Consider the following 19,704-nt stretch of genomic DNA (forward strand, 5'->3'; position numbering starts at 1 on the left):
TGGGGGTTAGACTCTTTATGTCCTGTACTTCATTACTTATATTATTCCATAAAGGAGGTCTTAATCCACAACTGGAGCTCAGTACAGCAGTCTGGCTTGGAAATAATCCTGAAAAAACTCGTCTCCTAAAACCAAGTAGAGAGACAACAGCTTGGCACAGAGCTGTATGCAATGAAATTGGACAGCCCAAAAGCTGTTCCCATTCAATATCTTTTTCATTTATATAGTAAATTTTGTAATAGTTTTTCTTTTTTCATTTAAAGTTTCAGGATGACTAACTGGTATTGAAATTCCTGCCATATTAAATAATTTTGCATTAGATTTCAAGAACTGTGCAAATTCAAGTTTCAGATACAGTTATATGAGCAACAGTTGTTTCACTGAAATAATTTATTTTATGTACACAGCTGCAGTTCATTTAGGCAATAGAAAGGTCACAAATACTCTTACTGACACTTGATTTGACACATTTACTTTGATAAAAACCAAACACTACAAAAAGGAATAATAATAATAATTAAGAACACATTTAAAGTAAGATTATTATTACAACTAAATTACAAATGATATAAATATTTGATTCTTGTATAATCCCTATGCATTCAACGTTTCTAATCTTAGGAGTACCATTATGGCAGAAAGAGGATGGCTTTTAAATTTAGTTTGTTCTTGTTAGCATGGAAAGTATCATTCAAAACTATCTAAATTTAGAGACTATAAACTAAATTCTGAGTCTGATTATGAATTAACTACAGTAGAACTGCATCACACTATCACTGCTATGGTGCAGCTCTGGCACTTGTGTTTGCAGAGATGTTGCACTGCTGAAATTCTTAAGCCCCAATGGCCAGTTATCAACAGATACCCTGTGCACACCTTCCAGCTAAAGGTGCAGGTTGTAAGAGAACTGATTGCAGTTCTGTGTTCCAAGGAGAGAGCCATCTCCCATTTAAACTTCCATTTCTGTCTCTGGAGTTAGTTACATATTCAGAATAGATGAATGTGCTTTAGAGAAAGATCAAAAAAGGTCCAGAGATCAAAAGCCTACCCACCTATACCTGCACATTTCCCTATCTCTCTCCTCCCTTCTTTACTGTTTCTCAGCTGTTTGTTGGTGGCATCTTATAACAACCAAATCCTGTATTTCTTATTTTGGATGGGGAATACATCAGTTCCATTTCCAATCCAATCCTGTGGACTTTTGAGAGCTCTATGGGTGTACGGAAGTGCTCCTGTTTTAAAGGGACACACATGTTTAAGTCAGGTATTATGAAGTTCTTGCCCATTTTCTAAATATTTTGGTGTTTGATTAGGCCCTGCTTATTCTTCTGTTTAAAAAAATCCTTTCATTTTCGACAGAAGACCAAGTTTCCAGCTTTTACTTTTTCCCAAGTGTCTGGAAACATTTATAATCTCATGTGCAACTCTGGTTTCTCCCAAGCTTTTTGTAAATAATATAAGAATCTCAATATATCCTTAATTCTGTGAAAAAGTTCACTTCTGTTTCTCTGTAATGTATGTTAAAGTATAATTTTCTTCTTATCATTTTATTAGACCAGATAAATCACAGCACATGCTTTCCTTTGTTACCTACAGGTCACACATTTGCTGTAGAATATGCCACTTACTCTCTTCCTTCTACTTCCAGCTATTCCCATTGATTCTCAACCCAACAAGACACCTTTACTGTACCACATAATTTCTTTCGTAACTTGCAAAAAGCTGCCAAAATACAGATAGCTTAAACATATTTATCTGCTCAAAAGTTGAGATGGGTGAAAAAAACTTCATGTGCCTGTACTGAAGACACATTGCAGAGAAAAAAAAAAAGCACAGCATGGAGGATGGTGCCAAGCTCAGCAAGTTAAATGGTGGAAATAGGCCAAGAATAGCATTTGGAATTTCTGTTTTATTACATATAGAGTATACTCTTTTCTGTTAAATAAACTATAATCAGTTGGCATTTCAGACAAGTAATATGACACATTTTCATCATTTTTATATTTATAAAATGAGTACAACAAAGGAGCAAAATGTTGGCTTCAGTAAAATCTATGAATTACACAGGCCCTCCTTTTGAATAGCATCCTTTTGGGTTGTGTTTGCAACAGAAGTTGAAATGTTTCTAATCAAAGTTTGTTTTGATATCCTAGATTTTAACAACATGCTTCTCAAGTATCTGAATATTTGGAATTACTCTGTAATTACTCTGTATTTCTTGTCACAGGATAGATTCTTGTGGGCTGGCTTTGTGTGGCAAAGCATATGTAAGTGCAGTTTTAGAGCCTAAACTAGCTGTGAAGCATTGTTTCAGTTTACAGAAATTCAAAGATTACAGCTCATCATTATTTATTACCTCTGGAACAGGAAAAGCCATTACTGCAAGGTCCCTCATGCCTTCTGAAGGTGCTGTGTTCCTATCTGAAGTTCAGGGTTCCATGGCCTGAGCCACAGTTTTACACTGCACACTCCTCTTAAACAGACACCTGACATCCCACAAGGAAGGGAGGAAGACACAGATATTTTAATTATAAAACACTGCCTTCAATTCTGTTTCATGATTAATAAATCTTATCATACATACTTATTTAAAAATATATTTTGAAATGCTACATATGAACTGAGAATAATATTGGTTCATTTACCACCATATTGCGTAGTAATGGTTTTAGAACAAGGAAGTTTTAAATTAATTGGTGAAGCTAGCATAGCTTTCCAAATATAAATAAGTATTTTAAAACACCTTAGTGATATTTAGATATTTTAAACCAAAATAAAGTAAAAATTGCATACTGGCAGTCACAGCTGCCCAAATGGTGCTTACATTTCCTGCACTGCTCCATTACACTGTAGTACAAAATGGCTGCTTACACCCACACAAATGGAATTCTAGGGCAGGGGCAACATGTTCACTTCTGTGAGTGTGATTACTTTATTGCACGTGTCACATGAACCAGAGACTGCAGATACCCCAGTCAAAACACCTTCTAGATCTAGACACCTAATGATTTGGAGACTCTGCAATGAACATTTTGTACTATAAGCTTTTAAAGGAAACAACTCCATCAGCTTCACTTACGAATTATTTGTGCAAAAGTACAGTATTTCATAAATGAACTTTACCCAAATATTACAGAAAAAAAGCTTTGGAATACATGAAATATAAATACAGCGACAGCTGAGCTGCAAAATTAATTTAGGTATATACAGTAATCCACTCCCCAGTTCTTCTCACAGATGTACATTTAACCTCCCTGAGTCCTTTTCCATACTTAGTGACACGATGCACTCCCAGATGCTTGCTCAGTAACAGCCACAGTAGCTTCAGCATTAGAGAAAAGGCTGGACAAGAGCACATCTATGTGCCCTCCCTGTCATTTGCCAGGGCTTTTAGGCTTACTGTACTTTTGCTTCTAGAAGCCCACTGGCCATGACAGGCCCGTGGCCACTCACACAAGCGCCAACGTGTCTCAGGGAGTCTGCCCCAAGATAGGCCAGCAGCAGCTCCGTGTGGCGGATCAGCAGCTGGGTGAGGTCTTCAGCCAGGCTCTCCATAGTTGAGTATCTCACCTTTTCAAAATCAAAAATGTCTTTGAGGAAGAAAAGCACTTGATCCTGGGGGGGGGGGGGGGGGGGAAGGAAAAATTCGTATTCAGTTACAAGAAGGAAAAAAAGTATGCAATGCTAACAGCTCTTTCTTTAATGTGTTCCCTAAAAGCATCCAATTATGTATTATTTTGGTGCTAAGACAGAAGAGACAGAAGTGTGCTAAAACAGCCTTTGCAAAACAGTCCTGGCTTAAAACACTTATATGAAATTACTTATTTCTCATGGTTTCTTACCGTTAGCCTTAATTTTAGGAAAATGCAAATGTATGTTAATAAATAAGATCTTCATTTATTTTAATCAGAAAGAATTTTTTTTTTAATTTAGAAAAGTGGTAATTAAAAAAAAGTTGCAAACCTTGAAGAAGCAGCATAGGTCATACAGGGAATTTCTAGGGCCCAAAAAGCCCCATGCCAAAACAGGGCTGATATGTTCACATATAGCATAGAAATGTGCAAAAAATCCATCAGGCACCTAGTGATGTAAAAATTGTAGACACAAGTCACATAGTAAATTTAGTATAAAGCTCTACTACTTAGCATTAAGTCGTCATAAAATCCTAACACTTCCCTCCTTGGTCTAATAAAATCTTCCAAAGGTAAGGTGCTGTAGCACAGAGGATTTCCACTGAGTCCCCTCACAGAGAGATCAGGATGCAGAAGGGGCTGAGGGGAGGCTGCAGCAGAATTCCTGCTGCTGGTGAGGAACACGGTGCTTCAGGCAGGAAACAGGGCAGGACTGAGAGATTTAGGTTTGGGGATCATGCAGGGAGATGGGGCTGAGAATCCCAGCACAAGCAGGTGAGATACAAGACTCATGACCTTGGTGTGCAGAAGTCTGAGATCTGTGTGTGGGGTGGGGAGTCAGAGAAGGGAATGACACCACCACTGACTGGACCTAAACTAGGTTGAAAATCTTTCAGTTAAGACTTTTTGCTAAAAAACAGGTATTAGGGCCCAGGAGCTAAACTTCTACAACTGGAAAACCTCTTGTCTAAACTAACAAGTCCACAGGACTGAGGGTTGATCACTCACTTATTTTGCCAAAGCTACAAAAAGAACTTAAAATTCTTAGGAGACAGTCAGTATCTTTGTTCCATATAATTTGAAGGGCAACTTACCTTCATTTGCTGTCTTTTTTGTTTCAGTACTGACCAACAGCTTGAAGCCACAGCCTAATTGTAAAAGGAAAAAACAAAGCAAGCCCCAAATCATTTTCCATCTCAAAAGAACTCATCTGCAGAATACTGTACTTCTATATTCTGTATTTTTGGGACATGTATTTTCTTCAGTTTCAATCCTGTGATAACACAAAGTTTAAAACTATAAAACAACAGCTGATATAAATAACCAAATTTATATGTAGTTCATACTTGCTATTCCAGATCCATCTTTGCAACATTTCCGTTAGTTAAATTCAAAGGCAATTTGGCATCTGCTTTTACAGCTACCACAGTTAGCAACACTCCTTGGGTTTAAGTGAGGACCAGTCTCATATACTGAAGTGTGTGCTCAGACATAAGAAACTATTTTAGATATTAAGAGGCATGTGAACACACTGAAATGTACTTTTTCATTTTAGCAAAAACATTCTTGCAATAGCTTCAGATTCAGCTATGGAGTTTTGTCCAAATATGGACCTGTGAAATACAATATACCAGTATCAGTACTGGGCTTTTTCCCCTCCAAGCCTCTATCTATCCTCATCTGATCCTCCCTCAGTACTGCAAAGAGAGTTTAATACAGACAAAGCCCAATGTTCCATATAACTACAAAAATATATTAATGTTACCTTTTTTTTTTCCTCTAGAGGGGATATTTCAATTGAAAAATAAAAATAAAAGAAAATCTGGCAGTTTACAGATAAAAATGGATGAAATGACAGTAGTTTCTGTACCAGCTGACCATGGCAGTAGCCTGTGTCTCTAACAGAGGGACAAGATCTGTTTGGCAAATAAACAGGCACATGTGAAAAATCATCAATTGTAATCAACAGTTGAATGCCTGCACTATATTAATTTACTTTTGTTTCCTTGCAACTTTGTCCCTTATTGCTAAATCTCTGGTCTATGAACCAAAACCTGGATCTGATGTCTAAGATGTGGCTAACAGAAACTTCCATTTTAAAATTCTACTTCCTCAGAGAAAGGAAGGACAAGTTAAAGTATTTTCTCCAATACATTCAATCATTCTCTGTTTTGGGCCCAGACTTGTAACTTTTAAATTGCTATTATGAAAAACCTGATAATACACTCTGTTGAATTTTTTTGAGGAAGATCTCAGATACATACTCAGTACATTGCCATGTACTCCAGATCAATTAGTATGATAATTACACATGAATACTTACTGTTTCTTTGAAAGAGGAATTTAACCAGCGGTTATTTACTACATTCTGTATAGATATTGGTGGATTTTCTAAATCTTCAAATGAATCCATTAATATGAAGTCCAGAACAACATCATAAAAATTCAGATTTTTCACCTATATTAAATGAGAACATGATTTAAGTAACCTAGTTTCTCTTTCAGCAGTGGAATTCAGCAGGCATCATATTGTAATGCTGTATTAACATGCAGATTTGTAATTGTTTTTAATGAATATTAAAAATACTTTATCACTAAAGGAGAAGTTTAAAAAAAAGTGTGGTTTCTGGTACTCAACTAGTGAATGCCCTTTCTCTAAATCAGCAATATAAACAATAAAGAGTTGCCTTTCCCACAATTCTGAACTGTAAAAAATTATTTTTAGATCCTGTGGCATTAGTAAGGGTAAAAGCACTTTTCAGAAATGCAACTCACTCCTCTAGCAGCAAGTTCCATTTCAGTATTATCCCAGTGATCTGTTTGTTCCAAAAAATATATCATTTCATCAAAGACATCTTCAAATTTCTTTGGATTCTGTAAAGTAAAAGCAATGAGTATCAAGCAAATGCAAAAAGAGATATAGTTTATTTTCCCTGGACAGTGAAGTCTGGTAGAAGCTACATAAACAACAAAACATTGGTAAAAAAAAGCTTTTACCTTTCGTGCTTTCACAATTAAAGCAGACAAAATTTTCCTTCCACTTTCAGCAAGAAATATTCTGTTTGCTGTTTCTGAAAGAATTATCTAGAAAAGGGTTCAGAAAACATAGACATGTTCATTCACAGGTTATACTAATTGACCTTAAACATTTCAGTCAGATTCCATATAATTATCACCTCTAGTATAGTTGGCAAGTTCCTAATAAGCCTTGGGTGCAAAGGTTCCAAAGCTAATCATAAAATTGGGACTCCTGCAAATACATCTCATTTTAGAATTATAAAAATGTAAAAGCAAGAAGAAAATATTTAAATACAGATTACCTTATAAAAGTGCTTGCACAACAAGTAACATTCAGTTTCAATGCCAGGTACTTTAGTTTAGGCTTAGCAAGACAGACAAATCACTCCTTACTGTTTACCTGAAAAGCTTGTCGAATACAATGAAGCTTAGCAAGGAAGTCACTGTCTCCTAAACATTCAAACATTTCAGTCCTATGTAAAACAGAAAAGTTTTTAAAGACCATTAAAAAAAGAAGCACAAGAATATCCATCTAAGTCTACTTCCTAGAAAAAATACCTAGAACAAGTAACTTCTAAAAAGTGATTTCTAGATAGAATAGTTAACTTTAATTCTTGCTTTTCTTGGAAAGAATTAAATAGACATAAATCAATACCTTAACACCCGTGAATAAATTTTGCCTTCTTCTGCCAAGTGCATGGCTTCTTCATACAAGGGGCAGTGGCAAAGGGAATCCAGACCATATGTGCTACGAACCTCTCTGTGCTCTGAAAGCTGAAAAAAAATTTTTTTGAAGTTCATTAAAGAGCTTGCTGACAAAATTTTTGTAAAGATAAAATTCAAGAGTTTTCCTGATGTTGTACTGAAAGATGCATCCTTTTCTGCATCTGCTTAAAACAAAAGGGTAAAAATCAACAAGTGAACAGAACAGATATACCAGGTCATAAGATTTAACTTTATACTCTTAAAATCTGAAAGCTACAGTTTAAAGCTTCAAAACTTTAATTAATAAAATAAAGGCAGCTTACTTTTGTGTTCAATTTGCCTAGCTAAGTTTTTGAATTGTCTAGTTAAATCTATTGGGTCTCAAAGCTGTTAAAAGAAAATAATTGCCAAGAGACGAGGTACAGAATGATTGCACCATGCAAATCTTTAGGAAGCTGGAAATAGTAACATCCTCCCACCCCTGTTTTAGTTTCACTTGTAAATAAGTCTGCCAGTTACCAAAGCACATTGTAAAAACCATGAGCATTCAGCATTTTATATTACAGGCTCCCTAAAAGGTTTTATTGGCACTTTTCATTCTATGGTTATCATATAAATAAACATGAACTTGTAGACATTTTTAAAGAAAGAAAAAAACAAAACCAGATCAATAAATCAAAGCATATAAATAATTAAGAGAACTCCTGTTTACAGGGTATCGTATTTAATTCACAAAACAATGTCTAGCTACAAGTTCACTATAAACATTACACCATATTATTAAGGACCAGAAAAAAAAAAATCTGATGTTTACACATCATTCAGTTTAGTTAATGACCAGAAAATTAATTCTAGCTTTTTTTTTTTTTTTTTTTTTTTTTTTTTTTTTTTTTTTTTCCCCAAAATCCTGCATGGGGCAAACAAACCTGTGTTTCTAGGCTATTAAAACTGAGCATAGAAACACCTTTAAAAACAACTCTCAAGGTAATGGAACTATGTAAAAGGTTAATCTCTATCTTAGAATGATTTTAAAAAGTCATATTGAAGTATTACTTTATGTTAAAGCTCCATTAAAATTTTCAAGTAAATACATGCTGAGCAGCTTTTCCTGGCACTGAGGCCATACAGCCAAGTGCTGGCTGAGACTCCATAAAGCCACGAATCCATATAATCCCAGTGTGCCTTCTCCACACACTCCAGCTGAGCCCATTGTAGCTACAAATGTTTGGCCAGGTCGGTTTTCCTGCTAAAGGAGAGTATAAACACTTGCCAATACCTGCTTTTGTCCATGGAAACATTTAAGCACACGAAAAAGTTGGAGATTTCAGTACAGAGCTGGTGTTCTGAAGTATCACACACTGTTAGCTAATGTTTATTTGCTAGATCTTTCACTGGGGTTTTTTTAATCACTCATACCAGTATCCTTTTACTGTTGGCAAACACATACAATTCCTTCCATAAATTGTCAGGTTCCATTTTAAATTGATTTTTTTGGCTAAAAGCACCTACCAAAACCGAGCCAACCCCTCCTCTCCCCCCATATTTCTGTAAAGATTTCTATAGGCTGCTTGAATTCAGACTCGAATGACAAGACCACAGCTAGAGAGTAAGTGAAAAGAACTTTTAAGGTCAACAAAATATACTTAAATGAGTAATGTCCACTTTCAGAATTCATCTAGTTTGGAAGTATTTCCAATCTGAAAGTATGTGTTTGTTTATAAGCTGTTTTATTGGAAGAACAGGGTAGAAAAGCTGAATTCCTGAAGGAGACCTACAGCTATTAAGACCAAAGTTTTTTTTCAGTTTAACAATATTAATCATAGCATCTAAATGTGTTTTGGATTTGCTAATTTAAAAAGTCCACCTGAAAATTTCTGTTCTTATTAAACAAAGAAAGCTACACAGCTTTTAACTGAAAATACACAGGATGCAATAATTTAACCAACTGGAAGAAGCAGGACTATATTGATTTATTTCAGATGTAAAACATCAATACACACACAGACACACACATATAATACATAGTGTAATAGCTAGAACACGTATAAACAAGAAAAAGTGAAAAAACCTTTACTCCAGAATTCCTTTTTCTATGTTATGGTTAAGGAAGTATTAACTGTGGAACAATGCATACAAATTTTCCAAAGTAAAGACCAAACCAGAACACAATACATATGCTAATTTATTTACCTGATCCAGCTATTACTGAAGCCATAAAACATTCCATATACACTATTTCATTTGCAAATAATGAGAAGAAACAGGTTGTGAACACATGTGCACTTTGTAAACAGCTGCCCCTCTCTTGGAGGTTATAATTTCTGTGGTAAAAGGGATTACATTAAGTTTTTACTAATGAGCTTCAGGCAAATCACCTTTTTCAGATATTTAGGAAACTGACTGAGTGTGACTGAATTAGGACTGGTGATTTCTACAGTTAGATGCAGGTAACCTTCGTCTGCTGCCAGCACCTAAGCTGATGACACCTTTATACATGAAGATGGCTGATCATTGCCTTTGTGGTCACAGATTAGCACAGGGACTGATACCTGGGAATTGGGTGAGGCCCTGGATTGTATTTAGCTGTTTTTAAAGAAACCCAGCAATTCCTCTTATGCTAACAGATGAAATAAAATAGCTGAGTTACTGCTGTGATGTGCATTATTGAGCTCAAATGAAGAAAGCAGTTAAATCAACCAGCTGCTAAGCAGGAGAGAACTAACTGTTCTTCCCCTGAGAAGATGATTTTGATTACAGGTTGAAGTTCCAACAAATAATATTTGCAAAGGGGGAGAAAATTCCTCTACCACTGACTTCTCTTGCATGCAAAAAGTGAAGGGGAGGAAAAAGCAAACAAACTGAAAACCAGAAACTAAAAGGACCTCTTAAATTTAACTAGAAAAGGTAATTCCAGACAAGCTCTGAAGTTGCACCATTAATGCTCCTGGAGTCATAATAGAATTTCTTTTGATGCTTTCTAGTATTTAAAAATATTTTTCTATATGAATATTTTACATGTAGACAGAAACAGTATATAGATGTAACAATATACAGATGTAACATAGATCATTATGCTTTAAATGGTCTTTCAACCAGTAATGGCCATTCTTTGAGATTAATAAGGTGAAAGCTTGCCTACATGAACACCCTGCTTCAAAATAAAACTAGTTAAAGATGATCTGTAAAGATACATCCATATTTCTAACATAGAAGAGTTCAGCTATTAGGAAAATTCACAAATCATATTCAGTGTTTAACAAAATGCAAAGCATACAGCATTTTCTAGATAAGAACCTCCCAAGATGACATCAAAAGGAAAATGAACTCTTTGTTGTAAAAGTCTCTGAGGACGTGCTACCTTTAAGGAAAGAGGTGGGCAGAAAGCTTAGTTTTCAATTAGATGGCTCACTATAAGTACCTTATATAAATTGGCATGTGTTCATGATGTTTATTCAGATACCTGCTTTTTATCCCACTATGTACCCCTAAGCACCATGTAACTTTCCTCTACAGGGCTTCAGTATTACTCAGAGTTATGAGAAAGCTCCAGCATTCCACATCTTGGCAGCACAGGTAAGTTGGACACTTGAAAGCTCCCCGAGTCCTTTCCTGCCATTCTGTAGTGGTCACTTCTGTGCACAGCCACTGCCACTTTGAGACTCTTCACACATCTCTAGGGATGACAAGGAGCTCCATCACAGCTACCAACAGTGCTGGCAGCTGCCAGGAACACAGAGGCTTGTGATGATGGACCAGATGCGCCAGCCCCTAAATGTCTGTCACTTCCTCAGTGTCATGGGAGGTACACAGTGATATGAAAATGCAGACAAAGAAGAGATAAAAGATGATTGACACTATAGCAGCATTCTCATCTTGTAAGGCTTTCTTTCTATCCATTCCAGGCTCAAGAAAGAGAGAGAAGTAGGTGACCACCACAAGGACATTTATGATGACCTGCAGTGGATACCTAAGTTCATTATGTTGAAATAGCATGTACATCTTCAAAACTCCAAAGCTTGAAATTCTAATTTGTGTCTAAGCTTGCAGGGCTGCAGAGCAGCCTCTGAAGATTACAGCATGGATATTGTTCAGATGCTAATCAGTTTTCTCTGGACAATTCAGCTTTAGGGCTGTACCTGCAGTAAAGAGATGCTGAAATCATTGCTCTAAAGCATTAAACCTTTGCCACTTGCATTCGTTTTTAAGTCTGGGAGTCCCTGACTGCTTTGGTTTAACAAACAGGCTCGGTACTCTTATTTACCCCCTACAAGTTGTTTCTTAATAAATAGAAAAAATTCTCAGCTGTGCATCAAGACTTTGTTGACTACCAAAATAACCACCTACATGAATGTAACAAAAATAAACAATGCTAGATCTTTTAGGAATTCTTGCTTGTTTCCCCTAATAGAGAGGTCACTTTACTGGCACATTCAGCATTCCTTACATTCTGAGAAATTATGTTTACCCTATATTTAAAAAGTGGATGATGGTCTCTTTAAAAGATAAAGACATTCAGAGAAAATATTTCCTTAAAAAATGTAAGTAGCTTCAGGATGAAAGTGAAACATGTTCTGGGAGTTGGAAGATGTGATGGTGATTAGTAACTAAAATGTTTGAGATGGCATTTTAATAAACTGAAATGATGAAGTGGTGTGTTCCACCCAAGGTTTGGAAGAAAACAGGAAGGCTGTTACTGATAAAAAGCAGCTAAGTCTTTATTCACAAATCTAAAAATATCCCAAGCTTTGGACTGAGTTAACATTTTAACAAGGAAAGCAGTTTATTTGATAATAGACCTACAGATTCAGTACTAGTCAACGTAAGAAAATAAGACATGATAAATGCATGTGCACTGACAACGAAGAGGCAGCAACAAAGCTCACTGCCAGGGAGAGCAGGAAAGAGGTTCTGTTAGGAAGATGGAAAAGAAGCCAGAAAAGAGAGGGCAGAGGCCTTTATCTGGCACACTCACTGCTGTACTGTTGCCAAAGGTGGCAGCTATTTTGATCACAGCAAATGGGAAAGCAAGACTACGAAAAGTATACTAACCCTCATCAACACAAGCTGATGGCAGCCAGGTTCAAATGGGGAATACCATTATTTATCACAGTAGTAGTATTAATAACTTAATTAGGGCAAATAGTTGTGTTTACCATCCCTTCTGCAGTGCTTCTAGAGCCTAAGTGTGTTTAAGAATAGAAGTCTGTCTGGTCATGGGGATGGCAACTGTGGCTAAATTGTCTTCATAAGGATTCAGGCACCTGTGTATTGTAGGTGTCCAGACAGGCACAACTCTGTATGGGAAGTCATCAAATGAGTGATCTCCAGCATCCTCTTGATCACCAGCCATAGCAAAGATGAAGTTTTGGCACACCCTCCTGCTATCCTGTAGAGCTCATCAAAAGGGCACGTGATGCAAACCCCACCAACTGTCCCAGTTTTGTACAGCTCTTTCCTACATTTTGGTCTAATATAACACAGCATGACATTTTTGTTGCCTCCTAATCAGTATCCCTATCAATTTCCATTCAAGCATCTATCTGTGTCTTGTTTTATGACCATTCTCTCTCCTGCAGGCAGGGAGCTAAATTTGACCTGACTGTGTGTCAGCATTGAAACACGAACACAGTTTCCAGTCTCCAAAATCAGAGTCACACAGAATACTTAGTCCTGCTCCTTGGGACAGGATGCAGTGTAGAAGGAAGCCAAGGAACTGTCAACACACAGCTTGCAGCGTGATGAGGCCACAAAAAATGGTGCCACGTTCTAATTTCCTGGAAGGTGAAATTACTAATTCCAGTAGGGCATAATCACAGAGCAGTATAAACACACATATGAATTTCAGATTTAAAAACTTTGCCAGATGTTTCTATCAGGCAATGGAGTTTAGGAGAGTTACTAATATTGTCACTGCAATCAGGGAACTTGATGAAAGAACAACTGCCTTATCTGGCCCTTAGGTGAGACAAATCCAAAGCTGGAAAAGCCTCAGACCTCTTAGCCTAAATTAAAACATTCCACTATTTTCCTAGTGCAAGAACAAAAGAAAAGACAAAAGTAGATAAGCAAGAGGAAGCTACTCAATATCATCATGTCTAGAATAAAAGAATCTGTTTTGTCAATTCTAATCCAGTTAAAGCAATTACTGTTCTCTACTAACAGCTGAATACACTGGGAAGTAGTTATTGCTCCTTCTCATTGCCATAACATGAAGCATTTCCCCACCAAACATCCTCCTGAGGATGGACAAAATATTAAATCAAGGTAAGAGTGTTTTTGTACAAGAACACCAACTCACAGCTTTCTTTACCCTGCACTACACAATGATGCCCTGTAGCTACAACTACAGAGTTAACTGATCCTGTAGTTTAAGCCTAGTGGATCCTATTTAATCCAGAACACTGACGGTGCTCTAACACCAAACTGCAAATTGTTCATGTTCTATTAATCTTCAGGACTTCTGTCACCTAAAAATTTCACTAGATTATTTAATAAAATCTGAGAAAAGAGAGTTTGTTCTATTGGCAAAGGATAGAACAGCTGGAAAGGAAGAGAAAAATCTTCATAACTTTGTCCTGGGAGAACAAGTTGACAGAAGTGGCTTTGAGGTATCAAAATGTGGAGAATATCTCCAGGATATTTAAAGACAATTACATTTCCAATTTTGACTCAAATATTTTTTAGCAGATATTGGGACAATATAGCTTCAGGAGAGGATGATGATTTCACTGAGGTAATACATCCTGGGGTTTTCTGTTTGCTTGGTTGGTTGGTTGGTTTTGCCTTTTTTTAAGCCAAGCAGCACAAATGAGCACAAGGGATTGTTCCCATCTTCACATACTTGCAAAAACACTATGAAAGTTCATTGGGGAAAAAAAGAAAGATAAAAAGTGTACAAACTATAATGGTCTACAGCTCCTCTCATGAGCTGGTAGAGTTGAAGCAAGCTTGAATTGTGGTCTTGTCCAAATTACAGCAAAGAGTAACCAGTCTCTATGGATACAATCCTTGTTAGGAACAGATGCTAGGCATCACAATTTAATGTGAAATAGTAAATCAAGGTAATTGTGTTATGGAAAAACAAACCCTATAATAGACAGTCAAAACAATTGCAAAGAATGTGTGTGCAATTCTCTCTTTTTGCAACTGACTTTAGTAGCTTAGTTGTAGTGCATACATGAGAGCAATATCTATGACAAAATGGATCTATTGAGGCCAACTGCCTCTCCTGTTTTTTGGAGAAGAGTATTTTCAAGATCATTTTAGCTCCCCAGAGACTAGAGAAGGAGATATTCCTCATTCAAGTAAGTGTGTCACTGCTTATGAGTCTCTTTCAAATACTTCAAGGGAGCTGTAGCAGACTTCAGCTAAAAGGCAATGTCCTGTTACCCAGAGATTATGCATCCTTTGTGCTCTTATCCCAGAGGATTAGAGCAAGTTACATGAAGTATATTATGTTGTTAAGGGAGTGGAGTCAGGAGGCTCCCTGGCAGTCCCACTCCACCTCCAGGGACTGTCACTGCCGGGACTGAGGCCCCTTTCCAGTGGTGGCTCCAGGGAGCTGTGGGGTCCCCGCTCGACCCCCCGCACACCCACACAGCCAGAGAAGCTTTCCCCACCAGCCTGGCCCAGGGCTCCCAGAACAGAGTCTCAGACCTCTGGTTCCTGCTAAGTGATTTAATCATGGTGCAACAACAAAGTAACAGCTCAAACTGGTGCCTCCATATTGTGCATGAAACATGCTAAAACAGGTAGCTGTCAATTTCTCATAATTTCCTCTCAAACAAACTCCCCATGTCCAAACAATACAAAGCCTTCTTCATACATCTTTATATAATGGCAAAGCAATAGGAAAAAAGAACAGGAAGATATAATTATGGTGGAAAGAACTACTACAGCCTTAAGTGACTGCTTTTTCACTCATGAAAACGTGATATATTTTTCAAAAGCACCTTCCATTTAGGAGGAGTTGGGGATGCATTGTGCCAGTGCACAAAAAAAAAAAAAAAGCTGGTTCCAGCTAAGCCTGAAAAGCTCCTTTTTTCCCGTAAGAGAAATATATTTTGCTTATAATGATTAGCAAAAAAATAGGATTCTTCTGTTCACTGTTCAAATAGATCAATAAATCTTTACAAAAGCAATCTTTAAGAGTCTTACCTCAGCTGTGGAAACAAAGGAGTCCGTGGACGCAATGCTTAATGTATCTCGAAGGCAGAAATCATCCGCATTATCCTTTACAGTAATGTCTGTATTTTTATCTTTAAAATTAAAAAAATGAGTTTATTAGACTATCAGAACATTCCCTTTACGTCTTGAAAATGTGTTTCATGTATACTTTAACACACTTAGAAGGCACAACATTATACTACTATAAGAGTAAATTCTTTTATGACCCACTAATACACCTAAAGGTGACTGGATTTTCCTGTCTTTAAAGTAGATTTTAAAATATCATCCACAATGAACTGGAAGAAGAAAAAAAGACTTGGCCAAGGTTTTTGCCTTTTCTTTTACAGACCTCTGAAGAGGTCTCTATCTTATGATACTACTTTGCTATATTGATCTAGACCCTCTGTTAAGCTTTTGACTTGGCTGTGTTATGTAACACTACTCAATGTCCTTGTCATCAAGAAATAGTGTTCTAAATAAAAGTTCATTAATAAAAACAACATCCCCAAGTTTTAGTTTCACTTGAACTTCTTTCACTTTCTATGTCTCATGCCTTTTTTCACTTGCTGGTTCTTCAGGAGAGCAAGTGAAGGTTTTAATCTTCACTACATCCTCTTTCCTCAAAAAGCTTCTCCCTTGAAATAACACATCCAGAAGGATTTCCTACAGTACCACAATTCTTAAAGCCTTTAAAATAACTGGTTTTTTTCTTAAAATCATCTGCAATACAGTTTCTCTCAGTTCTGCTTTATTTTATTCTCAGATTTCAACTGTTGCACTTCTTAGATCGTTTGGTTTTCACTGTATAGAAACACTTTCACAGAAGGATTAAATTCATAAGTCAGTAAGTCAGACTTTGGCTTGATGTTACCCATCCTATGTTCCCAGTGGAGCAGATGCATTTATTTTGGGTTACTTTACCTTCAGACATTACACATGTGTTCCTAAAAGTCTGTTTTATCTCTAAGAGTCAGCAGCAACCAGCTACCCAATGTCATCCAGACCTGTTGCTAGGGCAATACTTCATTAAAAACACCATTACATAGTGAAGTGGCCAAATGCCAATTTACTGGGATGGTTTACTCATCACTTGAAATGCTACAAAGCCACATTACTTAACTATTACTTTGGTGGTTGTTATGATTTTATTAGTTACAGACTTGGAATGACAGCTCAAAAACTGCACAGAACAAATATCTGTCTTTGGGAATATTCACTGAGGGAAAAAATTATTCAAAGTTTGGACAAAGCTTTTACTAGAGTGAGTTAGGCAAATTGTAATCACGACTTCACCAATATTCACATGAAGTCTGATTTTTTCAGTTCATTCTTACTAGTTCTTTCTTTTGACCTCTTAAAACCAAGAGGAAAAGTACTGCAGCTTCCAAGTCGGTTGAGAAACAATCACACACTGGAATCTGAAATGCTGGAACAGAAAACCAAACTGTGGTTTGTAAAGCACTAGCTTGAGGTCAGCTTAAGAGTAGATGGGTAACATGATGTTTCTTTCTTTTTTCTAGCTCATGATTTGCATTACCTCTCTTCTAATATTACATTAGATGATTTTCCAATATCACTTTTTCACATAAAAGTTGCTGAAACTGCAAATAATACTGTTAGACCCAGGGTAGTACAGGAATCTATAGCCTGGCTGCAGATTTTTAGGCTCTCCTTTTTTCAGCCTCTCCTTTTGCCTAAGCTGCTTTTACTGTTATATGTGAGTTTATAGCTCAATAACAAGAACGTATCCCCAGATTGATTCTATATTATTTAACTCTGGGTTATGTGGTTGATTACATATAAATGGGTATAATGCTATTTAACTAAAATTTATTCCACACACATTAAAAAAAAAAATTAAAATTGATGTAAATGAAGGAACCACAGCCCAGAACAACACAGAATCAGGGGTTCTTCCAGAGATCTTGCATTCACCCTGTTATAGACTACATTAAGGTCTAGAGTTAATAAAATTTTGACTAAATCTATCTTTGTTGAAAAATTCATACTTCCAAGTTTTCTAATAGGGCCTAAAACTATCACCAAGCCAGTATGTTTTTAACATTTTAGTTAGTTGAATATGGAATATCTGTGTTTTCACTCAAAGAAAATTCTCACTGCTACAGAAAAAGACACGAAATTTGCATGTTATGAGGAAAAAAATAGATTAAAAACAAAGTTGGTAATGCTGAGTGAAATAATACCTTTGGTAAGTGATATGTGCATACAAAGTGCAGCCTCCCTAAAGAAAACACAACAGCCTTGTCAGCTATTTCTGACTCTGGCCACCACCACCCTAATACCCTAAAATATCCTTAGCCAAGCAGGTGCTTATCAATACCCATGCTGTGAAGAGAGCACGCTATTATGAAAATTCACTATGGAATTTCACTAGGGTGAAAATTAAGTTACAGCTGGAGTACATACCATGCAAGTACCAGCAGAACATTCTTAGACACAAGAACATGAAAAAAAGAGACAGTGGCACAAAGAGACTCCTGGAATGAACAGCTGCAAGAGGAACTCACCCACCAGTGCCTGCAACTGCTCACACACTCACCCCCAGTTCTTAGAGATTCTAATAACTTCAGGAAGGGAATACTACCAAGTATGTGAGCTTCAAATATACTTTACTTATTTGAGGAGCCAAGGAGTTATTTTGGGTTCACTTATATTTGTAAAGAGGATGAAGTAGAGTTTCAGGTGTTACCATCGTGGCTCTTGGTTGTAGCACCTTAAAATGCATATGTGGTCCTTAAATTAAAGTATTAAAAAAATGGAACAATATGAAGGACTGCTAAAGCTTATTAAATTAATCCTAGCTTTATAAGGTTTTGCAAACAGCTATCTATTAAACAAGACTAAAAATTTAAAAAAAATACCAGAACCAATATATTTTCACATCTATCCACAAAGTACTGATCTAGAATAATTATTTGTCTTTGCTCTGGTAGGTTTTCACAGTAAGATAGAGCACAAAGCTAAACCCCTAAACTCTCAGAGCAAAATCTGACCTTCATAACTGCACACAAATTAACTTTTTAGTATTCAAGTGGGAAGTATTCACCTTCACATAATGTTTTAAAACTCTGAAAACCGTTTATATGTTATCTTCCTGCCAATCCTGAATGAAACATGGCAGGAGTTCACAAGTGACTTTGGCACTTAGCTGACACATTTAAAAAAGGAAAGCACTTACCCACTAGTAAAGAACTCACTGTGAGTTACAGATTTTAGTTCCAAGTACCACCATTAAAGTCATGGTTACCTATTCTGCCCAGCCCTCCCACTTCAGTGGAAAATCAGTGCAGTTAATCCATCACAAGCAGGAAAGCAGGATGAAAAAGGAGAAACTTTACAGACTCTGAAGAGGAAAAAACCTTGCAAAGGAATCCACTTATGAAAAGCCACGGCACCCTAAGAGCAGCAGGGGCCCAGTGTTCTGCTGGCCCATGTTGTGTGCTCAGGTCCCTTCGATGTGTGGCTTCATGCCCAGTAAAAGGAATTACAATAATTCAGTTCAGACAGTACAGCAGCATGAATCAACATGGTTCAGTTCCATGAGAGCTTGTCACAGTCTTCTAGCACAAGTGGCACAGTGCTTTGTCACCCCTGTTGCTGAAACATCCAAAAGCAGCTTCATTTACATTTATAAATAGTCGTAATTCTGAGAGTGATGATCATCAGTTCTACCAAGTAGCTGCTGCAGTATTACATGAAATCTTACAGGACACACCTAGAAAGCAGTGAACTTTACGTCATTTCGTATTTATAAAAATATTTGATTTTACATATTTATAAAAAGGAAACAATCCCAGCCTTCAGGTGGCCCCTTTCGATGACTGGGTTGTATAACCACAGGTTAAAAAAGGCAAACCAAGAATGGAGCAGGGTACCCCCACGGATCACTGTGGATCTGGTGTTAAATTATGTGTTTACATTCTCCAGTAACACAAATATCTGGGATAGCTGGAGGCACCTCATCTAACTGCACAAAACCAAAGCTGTTACTGACTTCAGCATGAAAATGTATTTCAGGTCAGGGTATTTTAAAAATATCTAACCAAATCTTGTACTCTACCAGTACATCAGCATGTATCACAAGTTCAACGTGTCTCATGGTTCTTTGTTGGGACTGCTCTGATGCAAACTGAAGTGACAGATTCCTTTAGAACACAAA

General features: G+C 36.8%; 1 protein-coding gene across 2 annotated transcripts in view; it reads right to left on the minus strand.

Moving 5' to 3' along the window:
- Positions 1-450: 450 nt before the first annotated feature.
- MIGA1 (mitoguardin 1) overlaps positions 451-19,704 on the minus strand; it is a 37,290-nt gene continuing 18,036 nt past the window's right edge. For both annotated transcript variants that reach the window (XM_069023101.1, XM_069023102.1), the window contains exons 8-16: positions 15,513-15,613; positions 7,306-7,424; positions 7,051-7,123; positions 6,630-6,716; positions 6,408-6,506; positions 5,956-6,090; positions 4,727-4,780; positions 3,964-4,080; positions 451-3,615 (exon numbers count right to left, since the gene is read on the minus strand). In XM_069023101.1, coding sequence (XP_068879202.1) covers positions 3,397-3,615; positions 3,964-4,080; positions 4,727-4,780; positions 5,956-6,090; positions 6,408-6,506; positions 6,630-6,716; positions 7,051-7,123; positions 7,306-7,424; positions 15,513-15,613 — 1,004 coding nt within the window. In that variant the 3' untranslated portion in view covers positions 451-3,396. The remainder of the gene's footprint in view (positions 3,616-3,963; positions 4,081-4,726; positions 4,781-5,955; positions 6,091-6,407; positions 6,507-6,629; positions 6,717-7,050; positions 7,124-7,305; positions 7,425-15,512; positions 15,614-19,704) is intronic.

This window comes from Aphelocoma coerulescens, chromosome 8, assembly GCF_041296385.1.
Source record: "Aphelocoma coerulescens isolate FSJ_1873_10779 chromosome 8, UR_Acoe_1.0, whole genome shotgun sequence".
Classification (NCBI taxonomy): Eukaryota; Metazoa; Chordata; class Aves; order Passeriformes; family Corvidae; genus Aphelocoma; species Aphelocoma coerulescens.